At 46.4% G+C, this 12,536-nt stretch overlaps 1 protein-coding gene across 2 annotated transcripts in view; it reads left to right on the forward strand.

Annotated features, from left to right (window-relative positions):
• FBXW8 (F-box and WD repeat domain containing 8) overlaps positions 1 to 12,536 on the forward strand; it is a 119,795-nt gene that overhangs the window by 99,833 nt on the left and 7,426 nt on the right. For both annotated transcript variants that reach the window (XM_047828811.1, XM_047828812.1), the window contains exon 8: positions 1,322 to 1,449. In XM_047828811.1, the coding sequence (XP_047684767.1) occupies positions 1,322 to 1,449 (128 nt within the window). The remainder of the gene's footprint in view (positions 1 to 1,321; positions 1,450 to 12,536) is intronic.

Raw genomic sequence — 12,536 nt, forward strand, 5'->3', positions numbered from 1 at the left:
GGTTTAAACTTTGAAATTGCCTCTTTCCTTTCAGCCTCTTTCAGGTGCTGCTCACAATAGTTAATTAATATTAGTCTTTTTTTTTTAAACTGTGAAGCATTTCCAAAGGTTCACTTATTAGAAGTGTGTGTTGATGAAGAGATCGTGGTTTTCAAGGTGGAGACCCACAACCTCTCAGTACTGAAATAAGAATCTGTATCCTGATAATTGGTAATCGAATAGGTTGAGAAGAAAAAGATAGCACATTTCATTTTCACGTGTGTGAGAAGGGAGGAGAATCTATCTACAAAATATTAATATTAAAACTTCTGAGTTCATAAATTTAACCACATGACCAACAGGATAGAATGCGTGTTCAGGGAGGGTGTGTGTGTGTGAGTGTGGGTGAATGAGGAGGCTTTTGAACTGTGAATTTGGGCAAGGGCTGTATCTTCAGTATTAACAACAGTGAATAATGCATAGCAAGCATTTCATGTTGATTCACTGAATTACTAAGATTTTTTGTTTAGTAAAAGACTTAAATATTCTTTAGAAAGATTCCTCATAAATGCTCCTTTTTTTTCTTTTTGCTGGAGAGATAGCACAGAAATGTTCAAATATGATGAATACCTTGTCTAGTGATCAAGGATACCTTATTTGCCTCTATACCTTATAGAACAGAGCCTCCTAAAATTAGCAAGTTGAGAGTGGCTGAAGAGAGAAATGTTTTGGAATGTTCATTATACCAATATGATTATACCAATTATATCAATAAAAAAATTTTTTTTAATGTTTGGGAACAAGGCTTTGTGTTTTGGTTTGCAGTTTAACCTAAAGGAATCACTGGTCATGTAGTGATTAAGTGTCCGTCTTCCCGGAAACTTGTAGTGTTGTTTTTACCTTCCGGGATATCCACAGAGAGAGGGGAAAAATAAAGAGAACACAGGCTGGCTCATCTGCAGACATCAGAAAATCAGAAAGCGGCTTCTCAGCAGCCAGTGACCCTTGTTTTCTCTGCTGCTTTTTCTGGCTTAGGAAATTGGGATACCTCATATCCCCATTTGGCATTTTCTTTTGTGTCCTAGGATTTTGCACCTTGGCCTGAGGAATTCTTGGGATGTTCTTTTGTTTTCTTTTGCGTGTCCTTTTGTCATTCCAATAGCCATATCCCTACACTGTCACTCCTTGGAGAAGGTAAGGACATTAAGCGGCAGATCCTGTCCCTTAAAAAAGGAGCTGGGGAGTAACAGTGGCCCTGCCCTGGGCAAGGCTGCAGTGAGAAGTGTTGCACGTAGGCCTCCTGTGTGCAGCTGCAAACCCACGCGTCTTCCTTCCTTCCCAGATCCTGGTGTACAGCCTGGAGGCAGAGCGCTGCCTCTCGAAGCTGGGTAACGCGCTCGGGGATTTCACTTGCGTCAACCTCAGAGACAGCCCTCCCAACCTCATGGTCAGTGGCAACATGGACAGGAGGTAAGTGTGAGCGAGGAGCCGCGTCTCGTAGCCACGGGAGCTCCTGCCGAGGCTTTGCCCCTCGGCTCGGCGCCACTGTTCTCGCTCATTCCCTCTGCTGCTCACACCGCTGCGTGCTCGCTCCACAGCCTCGCCCGCCTCAGCTCAGCCCTGATCCTTAAATACCGCCCCTGTGAACGTGGAGAACAAAGTCTTGCATTAGGTAATAGTTGGACAGAGCTGGGTCTCCGCCTCATTTCTGAAACGCTCCGGGAAGGTGGTCTTTTCAGCCATTTGGTGGACACAGTTGGTAGAAGGTCCGGTGAGACCACTTGGAATATCTTTTGTTCCCCTGCTGCAAAATTTGTTTGGCATTTAAAAGCTCACTTTCTAATATTAAAAACAATAACCTAAGGGCTGAATCATGTTCAACAGAATAGGGTTGCCTGCCAAATGATGTCAAGAGTGTATTTCAGAACACTGTGGTGTCCCTCTGGTGATGGGGGGAGAAAGGGACTTGATGGGAACAGATTCCAGTTTCTCTTTAGCTGATTAGCAGTCTTCTCTTTAACGCTTTGGCTTAGGGAGTCGGATTTTCCTGGTACGGGGTCCAGTGCCAGCCACGACGCTCCAGGAACCATCAGCACGAAAGGATTAAAGTGTTTGAAAAGACCCTCTGAGTCCAAATTTTAGGTCTTTTTCTCTGCCCATTCCCTCTCCCCCTTGTCTTTTCTTTTCCTTGTCTTTTTTTTTTTTTTTCTTTTCTCTTTTTTTTTGGCTGGTTATCTGCCTTGTCTGATCCGGTGCCCCGAAGAGAGGTAGCATGGCTAGAGGCCAGGGTCTGCCGGCGCCCCCCTCCCCCGGCCCGGCCCCGGGCTGCAGGTGGTGGGCTGCTCGGTTGGGGGGGATCGGATCGCGAGGCGGGCACTCCTGCGTGCCAAGTCCCAGACCTCGGCCGCACCCGCACCGCTGCAGCAGCTTGCAAAAATAATTATCATGTCAAATAATATTTTCAACTCCTGACCTTCACCCCTCTGCTACCCCCTTCCCCTAGAGCAAACAGATTATGTGAGTGTGCTCTATCGAAGGAAAATTTTTTTCTCGAGGCTTCCTAAAATGGCTGATGATTTCTGAGCTCGAGAATTGAACTCCTCAGTGTAGGTCCCATTTTTCTATTTCAAAACAAAACAAAACAAAACCAGGCTTGATAAGCGGCCCGCGTGAGGCACAGCAAAAGAAACCAATCAGTTTGTAGTTCTACTCCCATGTTTGAGTTTGTAGACTGAGCTGTACAAAGGCTCCAGGCTTATCTGATAGGATCTCCCTCCAGGGCCCTAGTAGCTACTAACCGTTTTCCAGGAGAGCGAATGCAGAGGGCTCCTGCGGGCGTCCACATGGAAGGGTTTCGGATTGTAGCTTATGCTTCAGAGTTTGTTTACAGCGTGAGCATTTAGGTAGGTGTTCAGCTACATCTCGGCTCACAGGACAGCATGGTAGTGTTCCAGAGAAGAGACGGCTCCCTTCTGCCTGACTGAGCCTAGTCGGTTGTAGGGCAGTTAAAGCCAGGTTTTCCTGACCCTTGTTGGCTGAACAGGATCCTTGTCAGTTAGGAGACCTACAGACTTCTGACTCTGTAAAGCTGAATTTTTCCCCTAGAGCAAGGCTGTCTGAGGGGCTAAAGGCCCTGTGTAAAATGGCTCTCTGGTCGGTCTTTCTTTCTTTCTTTCTTTCTTTCTTTCTCTCTTTCTCTCTCTCTTTCTCTCTCTCTCTCTCTCTTTCTCTCTCTCTTTCTTTCTTTCTAAAAAAATTTTTTTAATGTTTGTTTATTTTTGAAAGAGCACAAGCAGGGGAGAGGCAGAGAGAGAGAGGGAGGGAGCGAGACACAGAATCCGAAGCAGTCTCCAGGCTCAGCACGGAGCCCAACGTGGGGCTCAAACACACGAACCGCGAGATCATGACCTGAGCCAAAGTCGGACGCCCAACCGACTGAACCGCCCAGGCACCCCTCTCTGGTCATTTTCAAGTGCAGATTTGACCATGTTAAGCCTGTTTTATTAGGAAACGAATGTTATGTTTTTTGTTTGTTTCTTAATCCCCTGTCTCTGTGGGGTGAAAGGAACAGACTAGTGGTTTGGCGTTCAGGAGGCGGTGTGCAAGGTGGCATTTCATGAGGGCAGTCCTACAACTGCGTGCCAGCTGTTTGACCACTCTGCTGGTGACCATCATATAGGAGGTCATTCTCTGTGAAGCAGAAAAGCAGTGTAAGCACAAAGAATTTGAAACATGGGTGTTAAAAAATTATGTCTGGAAAAAGAAAAGAATAAAGAATGTAGGCTTTCAGATCGGTAGAGGGAAGTCGTGCGTGCATGTGTTTCCCCAAAGGCTTAATGAGCTATGAGTAGGATCTCACTAGAAATGCACACCCAGGCTCATGCGGCTTATGTTTCATTTCAACAGAGGCAGAAAGGGGTCAAATACTATGAAGAGAACTATATGTAGTTCTGGCTGCCACTATAATGGTCAATGCACTTGTAAAAGCCTGGAACCTCCTTTTTTATATTGAAACTTAATCCTACTGCACTCTCTTCATACTCTATCAACAACCTAAGAGTGTAGTGGACTCTGAAGATACATGAAACTGTCCCAGGTTAGGACAAAAATAATTTTTCATTAACATAAGGAAATCAGCAAACATGGGTAGAATTTTGTAAGGAGCTTGGGGGAGGGGTGGGAAGCAGGGGGGACTGATAGGCTGAAATTAAAAAGGAAAAAATAGCAGGGCACCTGGGTGGCTCAGTTGGTTAAGCGTCCAACTTCAGCTCAGGTCATGATCTCTCAGTTTGTGTGTTCGAGCCCCGCGTTGGGCTCCATGCTGACAGCCTAGAGCCTGCATCTGATTCTCTATCTCCCTCTCTCTCTCTGCCTTTCCTGCTCATGCTCTCTCCCTCAGAAATAAACATTAAACACACACACACACACACACACACACACACACACACACACACACGGAAAAAGCTCAGCTAGCCTGTCACCCTGTCCACAAGAAGCAGGTTAGAGTCTGATGAAGTTGAAGAGAATGATTGCCTGGAAACAGCTCTGGTTGGATCATGCCTCTGCCTCTCCCCTGCTGGCAGAGAAGGGCTATAAAGCAGGGACAGAGTGAGGTGTGGCTCTGCACGAGAGTTTTAACACTATAGATCAGTGACTTCTTCTGAACGCACCCTTTGTCCTTTCCTGGCAAAGCAAGAAGAGTGAGGAATAGCGGAGTACCACGGACACTCGCGTTCCTCCCCAGAGGGTCAGTCTAGCGCTCAGCGAGTGCCCACCACAAAGCTTTGTATTTACTCTAAGATGCCCTTCTCCTTTTACGTTTTCACCTCTGTGGAATCAGGACTTGCCGTTTACAAGGGCATCATAAAATTGGCAGCGTTTTTAAATGTTACCCAAAGTAACGGTGCTTCTTACGATCAATGGTATTTTTAATTAAATGAAACTATGTATTTGTTCACTGAAGGCAAAAATGAACTAATGGCCTGGGAATGAGAACATTTATGAGAAGCTTGAATAGATTACCAAGAGGAAGACTGCAGGAAATAAGCCACGTTGTTGTTGTTGTTGTTGTTGTTTAACCTGTTTGGCGTTCACCGAGCATTTAAATCTGTGAATTTATGTCTTCTACAAAATTTAGAAAGTTTTCGGTCATTACTTCTTCAGATATTTTTTTTCTGCGCCCATCCCCTCCCCTCCTGGGACTCCAGCGATGTCAGAGTCAGACCTTCGGATACTGTCCATCAGCCACTGATGCTATATGTTCCTTTTCTTCCCTAAACTTTCTGTTCTTCAGACTGCATAAGTATCCATTTAATTTCAGGTTCGTGGCCGCCTTCTTTCCTCTGGCATCCCCATGTTCCTACTGAGCCCCTTCAGTGAATTTTTTATGTCAGATATTTTTAGTTCAAAATTTCCACTTAGATCTCTTTCTCTGTTCAGAACATCATTCTCTCTTACCATTTTTACCTCTACTCCTTGGAATATAGTCACAGTAGCTGCTTTGAAAGTCATTGATGATTCCCCAAGTCTGGGTTGTTTTTTCCCATGAGAGCGGGTCACATTTTCCTGGGTGTGTGTGTGTGTGTGTGTGTGTGTGTGTGTGTGTGTGTGTTTGCAGGGGTGGGGTGGGGGGTATGTCAAGTAATTGAGGACTATATCCTGGACATTTGGAGTGTTACGTTGTGTCTGCTTTGGATCCTATTGTATAATCCTCTGGAGAATGTTAAGATTTTTGTTTTCAATAGGCAGCCGTCCTGGTTAAGTTCAGACTGGAAGTTCTGTCTCCTGTGGGTGGATATTCAAGTGTCCGCTCAATTTTCAAAGGTTTTTTTTTATGCCGCTCTCGCTCTGTCCCACACATATGCCACCCAGCTCCCTAGGGGTTAGTCTGAGATGGCAGTGGTCTTTTACTCTTTTAAGTTGAAATATTGGTTGACATATAATGTTATATTAGTTTCACGTGTACAACATGGTGATCAGCCGTTTTATCCACCTATCCATTATCAGCAGAATAAGGGTAGTTACCATCCATTACCATACAATATTTTTATAACATTCTGGACCGTATTCCCTCTGCTGTACTTTTCATCTCTGTGACTTATTTATTTCATAACTAGGATTCTGTATCCTCTTAGTCTCCTTCACCGTTTTGCTCATCCTCCCAACCTCCCTTTGCTCCGGCAGCCACGAGTTCATTCTCCATATTTATGAGTCTGTTTCTGTTTTTGGTTTGATCTCGTTTTGTTTTTTAGGTTCCATATCTGTGACATCATATGGTATTTGTCTTTTTCTCTTTGACTTATTTCAGGTAGTATAATACCTTCTAGGTCCGTGCATGTTGTAGGAGGAGAGACTTCGTTTTTTGTGGCTGAGTAGTGTTCCATTGTATATACACACTACCTCTTTATCCATCCACCAACAGACACTTAAGTTGCTTCCGTATCTTGGCTCTTGTAAATAATGCTGCAGTGAACATGGGGATGCCACGCATCTTTTCAAATTAGTGGTTTTGTTTTCTTTGGGTAAATAACCAGTGATAGAATTTTGAATATTTTTTTTAATGTTTGTATTAATTTTTGAGACAGAGTGAGACAGAGCATTGAGCGGGGGAGGGGCAAAGAGAGAGGGGACAACAGAATCTGAAGCAGGCTCCAGGCTCCGAGCTGTCAGCACAGAGCCCGACGTGGGGCTCGATCTCACAACCATGAGATCATGACCCGACCCAAAATCAAGAGTCAGGTGTTTAATCGAGTGAGCCACCCAGGCACCCCCCTTGTTATTTCTCTTCCATACTAGCCATTCTAACTGGCATGAGGTCGTATCTCATTGTGGTTTTGATTTGCATTTCCCTGATGATGAGTGGTGTTGAGCATCTTGTCATGTGTCTGTTGGTCACCTCTGTCCTCAGGAAAAAATGTCTATTCAGCTCCTCTGGAGATGGCAGCGGTTTAAATCTTAGTTGAGATCGCACAGCCTTTGCTCCGCTGATTTGGATCTCACCTGTGCAGCTCAGAGATGAGCCTGGGATTCACGTCTGTGTAAGAGGCTTTCCTTTAGTGCCCTCCTCTCTTCAGCCCTGCACTCTCCAGCCTTCCAGGTGCTCCTTGCCCTTGGGCCTCTCACCGGAAGAGGGGGTTTCTCTCAGAGTTTTACTGGCCTGCTTTGCTACCACCGTGCAACCCTGTGACTAGAGTCTGCCTTTGGGGCAAAGCAACAGAGAAAAGAGGGAGAAATCCCCACAAAGAACTCCCCCCCCCAACAACACCCACATTGTTGGGACTGCAGGGGCCCCTTTCCGTGGTTCTTCAGAAAGGTGGTGGGATTTTTTTGGAGCTTTAGCTCCTGTTGCACGTACAGCTCTGCTCTTGGAGCTCATGCCTGGGGCTTCGCTGTGAGCAAGAGGACCCCCGCGTGATCACTGCCTCTGTAGCCCGGCGTCTCGAGTTGACTCTCCAGAGTCTTCAGGTGTTTGGTTTTTGTGTTGCATCCAGAGGTTTTGGTTGTAGTTCAGCAGGAGACAGAGGTGGTAATGGGCTTTAGTTCCTCTTGGCCAGAACCAGAACTCCCATCTTCTCTTCAGTGATTTCAATAAAATAGTTGGCAGTCAGGGGCTGTGTTGAATGAGGCCCCTTCCCATTCTGTCTGTTGTTCTCAGTCTTCTCATCGGTGACCTGCTCATTCCCCGCCATGAAACCTGGGATCTGGAACAGAGCAGCTCATCAGTGCTCTGCAGGGAGGATCTAAATAGGATGTGGTGGTGAGGGCCTAGGTCAGGTTGGTAGTGGGTTGTCAAGGCAACAGTACTGCACCAACAATTCCCACTGCTTTTTTCTCCCTGTAATCTCAAGATTATTTAAATTTTTAGCAGCTTTATTGAGATAAAATTCACATGCCTACAACTCACCAGTTTAAACTGTACAGTTGAGTGTAACATCCACAAGGTTGTGCGACCATCACCATCATCCCCATCTGTCTGGGACATTTCCTATAAATGGAATCCTATAAAATGTGACCCGTCGTGACTGGCTTCTTCCACTTGGCATAGTTATTTCCGAGATAAACGTGTGTTGTAGCATGAATCACTACTTTATTCCTTTTTATGGACGGACGGTATTCATTGTGTGAGTGTGCCACATTATTCATTCATCAGTTAATGAACATCTGGGTTATTTCCACTTTCTGACTATTATGAAGACTGCTGTCGTCATTCAGGTACAAATTTTTGTGTAGACGTATGTTTTCAGTTTTCTTGGATACGTACTTAGGAGTGGAGTTCCTGGCTTATATGGTAACCCAACGTTTACCCATCTCGGGAACTTAGACGCCTTTTTTGAACTTAGTCCCTTTTTTGAAAGTGACTGCGCCATTTCACATCCCCACTGGCAGTCGGTGATGGTTCTCATTTCTCCACCGCCTGGCCCGTACTTACTCTGGTCTCTAATTACAGCCCTAACGGGTATGAGGGGTAGCTCATTGTCATTTTGATTTTCATTCTCCCGGTGGCTGATGATGTTGAACACCCTTTCATTTGCTTTTTGGCCTCATCGGATAAATGTCCATTCAGATCCTTGGCCCATTTTTGAGCTGGGTTGTCTTTTTATTTATTGAGTTGTAAGAGTCTTTCATAGATTACAGATACCAATCCTTTATCAGATAGGATTGGTAAGTATTTGCTCCTAATGTGTGGGTTGTCCCTTCACTCTCTCAGTGGCATCCTTTGAAACACAATCGTTTTTAATTTGAGTGAAGTTCAGTGTATCTGTTTTTTTCTGTCACCAGCGCTGTTGGTGTCCTATTGAAGAAGCCATTTCCTAGCCCAGGATCACCACGATTTACTCTTCTGTTTTCTCTAAAGAGGTTTTCTAGTTTGGGCTGCTACAGTAAGGTCTCCAATGCATTTGGAGTTGATTTTTGTATGTTGTGAGGTAGGAGTAGTCTGGCCTCATTCTCTCACATGTGGATGCCCTGGTGTCCCAGCACCATCTGTTGAAAAGACTGTTCTTTCCCCCCATTGAACTGTCTCAGTACCATTGTTGAAAATCAACTGACCATAAAATAGGTTATTCCGAGTGTACTCATCTGATTAAAATTGAAAATCTACAAGGACATTAACGTAAGCTACATATTTCCATGTTTCCAGTTTGGGATCTTGTGCCGTATTATTTGGGCGTTCTGTGTTTCACCGTTACTGCTCACAGACCTCTTCAGGGCCATCCAGTGCTGGCCCAGCTGAGGAACGAGGGCCAGAAAGGTTGAGTGATCATTCCACGGGTCCTCCTGCTCTTCGTGGACACCGTAAGGGGGGCTCTAAACCCCAGAGACATACAGCTTTTAACACGCAGAGCTCTGAGCCGACCCTGGAGTTGGATCATTAAACTGGCTAGTTCTCCTTTAAAACTGTGTGTTCTTCTAGTTGCTGTTTCAAGTGAATCATTCACCAGAGGCCATCAGTGGTATATAGACAAAGCTATTCATTTTGGCATATAAGGTGGTATGTAAGGTCCTCTCTAATAGCCCAAGTTCAGTGAGACAAAACAGAATCCTGTGATCTCTTTAAAAAAAAAAAAAAAAAAATATATATATATATATATATTAAACACACACACACACACTTCCATTTTAAAGGTTTCTTATTTGTCCCGTCTATTTTCTGGATAGAAATCCAGCTTGAGGTCAGGTCCTTCTAAATGAAACTGCTGAGCCAGAGTCTGAAAAGGCTTCATCTCTGCCATCAGCTACGGCTTGCCTTATTATCATACAGGACTATTTAATCCAAACCAATGGGAAGCGAGCCCCCCCCCCCCCCCCCCCGCCCCAGTCAGAGAGTCTCGGAGCTTACTTCTGGCCCTGACAAATAGGAAGTTGTGGTGCCCTGCTCCCTGCTGTCAGCGAGCGAGCGGGGAGCGGGGCGTAAATGTTGTGTTTGCTCCATCTGTAAGTGTTAGAATAAGTTATTCAGAGCTCTTAGCACAGGACCAACCAGAGTGGGCCTCCCTCCCCGTTCCAGCACGTTTTCCTGCCCATCAGATGGATGCTCCTCTGCTGGAGTCTTTGGAAGGTTCTGGTGTCTTTTATTTTAATTGGCGGGCGAGAGCCGACTCCTACGGTGCGATTTTCATTAGAGAGGGGCTGGAGTGAGGGAGTGTTGGAACAGCCCTCCAAACCCAACCATGAATATTAAACATAACACAATTACAGCTTTCGGACCAATTATTTTTCTTTTCAACGGGCAAAGTTGATGAAATACTCGCAGGATAGGAATTCACAATATCTACCGTTGGCTTCTTTTTGTCCCTGGCATCGGTGGGCTTGGCGTTATGTTGTGCCCGTTTGTGGTGCTACCTGTGTCCCAGCATCAAGTCTTTGGTTGGAGCGCTGAATTTGCCAAGGCAGGCAGTTCAGGGCAGGGTGGCTCCGTCAGGCGTTCGAGGCAGACCCTGCTCTCCCCGTGGGAACGTGGAATGGCTCGCGCGGACTCTGCCATTTCTGTCTTTCGACAAGAATGCAGAGGATGCCTCTCCCGGGAGATGTCCTATACCTGCTTTTCCTTTTTTCCTGGTGGTGGGGGGGGGTGGTTCAAGTCCGTCTTGGCCGTTCTTGTTTTCCTTAGTGATGTAAAATACGCAAATGCTGCATCTTTTGGTGTATTTGTTTATTTTGTTTGGAGCCATCCATGCTGGTATCTAAATACAATAGGAAAACAGATGGCAAACTTAGAACTTCTGGACCGAATTTGTGTTTGCCTTTGTCTTCCTAACAGCCAAACTGTAAATTATGGAGTATAAATATTCAACAGAGGAGCTCTTTATGAAAATCACCACGGTGAAATGGACCCCTATTAACCAGATATCCGCTGACAAGTACTGGGGCTAGAATCTTCCTCTTCACGTTGCGGTTGGTAAGCGGTGCAGCTGTCGCCTGCTGCCAGCCTGCCTTTTCCAGGGGGTCCACCTTTTCTCACAGATGCCTCAAGTGGCTCTAAATGCTGATGGAGGGAGACCTTTGTCTCCCAAGTCTGCTCCACGCTGTCTGCATCTCGGGTCCAGACCCCGCGCCGGGGAGGGGGGCCCGCGGGGCGCGCCATAGTCAGAGAGTGTGAGGTGGTTCCAGGCCCTCGCCCATGTGCCAGGAGTACGGATTTCTAAACTCCAGGTTTACGTACAGGAGCGCGTGTGAGACACGGCACGGTTTGAACAGGAACAGCGTGCCTGTGCGGCCACCGCCCAGCCTACCCAGTGCCCCCGTCGTGAACGAGTCTGCTTCGCAAACAGCATGACGGTGCCCGCGACTAGAGGGAGCAGGCACCTTTACTTCGTCCCGCTGTCTCCACTCCTCCCCGCCGTAACTGCTGTTACGCATTCAAGTGCGTCCTTCCAGCATCTTAAACAGGTAACCTGCACGGTCAGAAGCACGATACAGAGGGAGAAGCGACGTTTCTGGGCACTTCTCTTCCCCAGCAGCCTGGTCCTCCTCCTCGGTCAGCATTCTCCGGAGGGGTCTGTACGCACATGCGCGGAGATGTTCTTCCCCCGCCCCCGTGCCCTCCGTGTGTAGCAGTGGCTTGGTGACAGCTCCCCTCCCATGGTAGAGACCGGGCACGGCCACCGTGTGACTGCACCAGCAGTGACCGAGCGAGGGCCGTCCGCGTCCATTCACACTCGTGCCTACTCCACGGCGTCCCGTGGCTCCCGCCACCCTGCTTGGCGCTCGAGAGGTGATGCGTCTTTCCCTCAGGTTGAAGGCCTTTTGTCTTCTGCACTTGCCCCCTTTAGTAAGCTACTCTTCAGTATGTCATTCTCACTTTGATGAGTGCCGAGCGTGAGCATGCGTGCCCTTCGTGAGTGCTAGAAACACGCCCGCCACTTACTATTCGAATATTGCCTCTTTGCAGTATGCTTTGTTTTCTCCGTCTGGAACTTCTTTTGGACACAGGCTGAACTGTCCCCTTCTATCATTTGTGTCTCCTAATCCGTTGGTCACATTTTTTATTTATGTGCACTCCATTCTAGGTCATCTTTCAGATTTATCGTCTAATCCACAAAGTCTTCCAGCCTATCTAATGAATTTAATTTCAGGGACTGTGTTTTCATTTACAGAAGTTTTACATAAGAATTTTTTTTTAAGTTAAAAAAAAAAAAAAAAAAGGGGGCGCCTGGGTGGCGCAGTCGGTTAAGCGTCCGACTTCAGCCAGGTCACGATCTCGTGGTCCGTGAGTTCGAGCCCCGTGTCGGGCTCTGGGCTGATGGCTCAGAGCCTGGAGCCTGTTTCCGATTCTGTGTCTCCCTCTCTCTCTGCCCCTCCCCTGTTCATGCTCTGTCTCTCTGTGTCCCAAAAATAAATAAAAACGTTGAAAAATAAAATTAGAAAAAAAAAAAAAAAGAATTTTTTTTAAGTTTACTTATTTCGAGGGGCACTTGAGTGGCTCAGTCTGTGAAGCATCAGTCTCAGTGCTGACAGCCTGGAGCCTGCTTCAGATTCTGTGTCGCCCTCTCTCTGCCCCTCCCCCACTCATGCCCTGTCTCTCTCAAAAATAAACATTAAAAAAAATTTTGAGAGAG

The sequence above is a fragment of the Prionailurus viverrinus genome, chromosome D3 (genome assembly GCF_022837055.1).
Source record: "Prionailurus viverrinus isolate Anna chromosome D3, UM_Priviv_1.0, whole genome shotgun sequence".
Classification (NCBI taxonomy): Eukaryota; Metazoa; Chordata; class Mammalia; order Carnivora; family Felidae; genus Prionailurus; species Prionailurus viverrinus.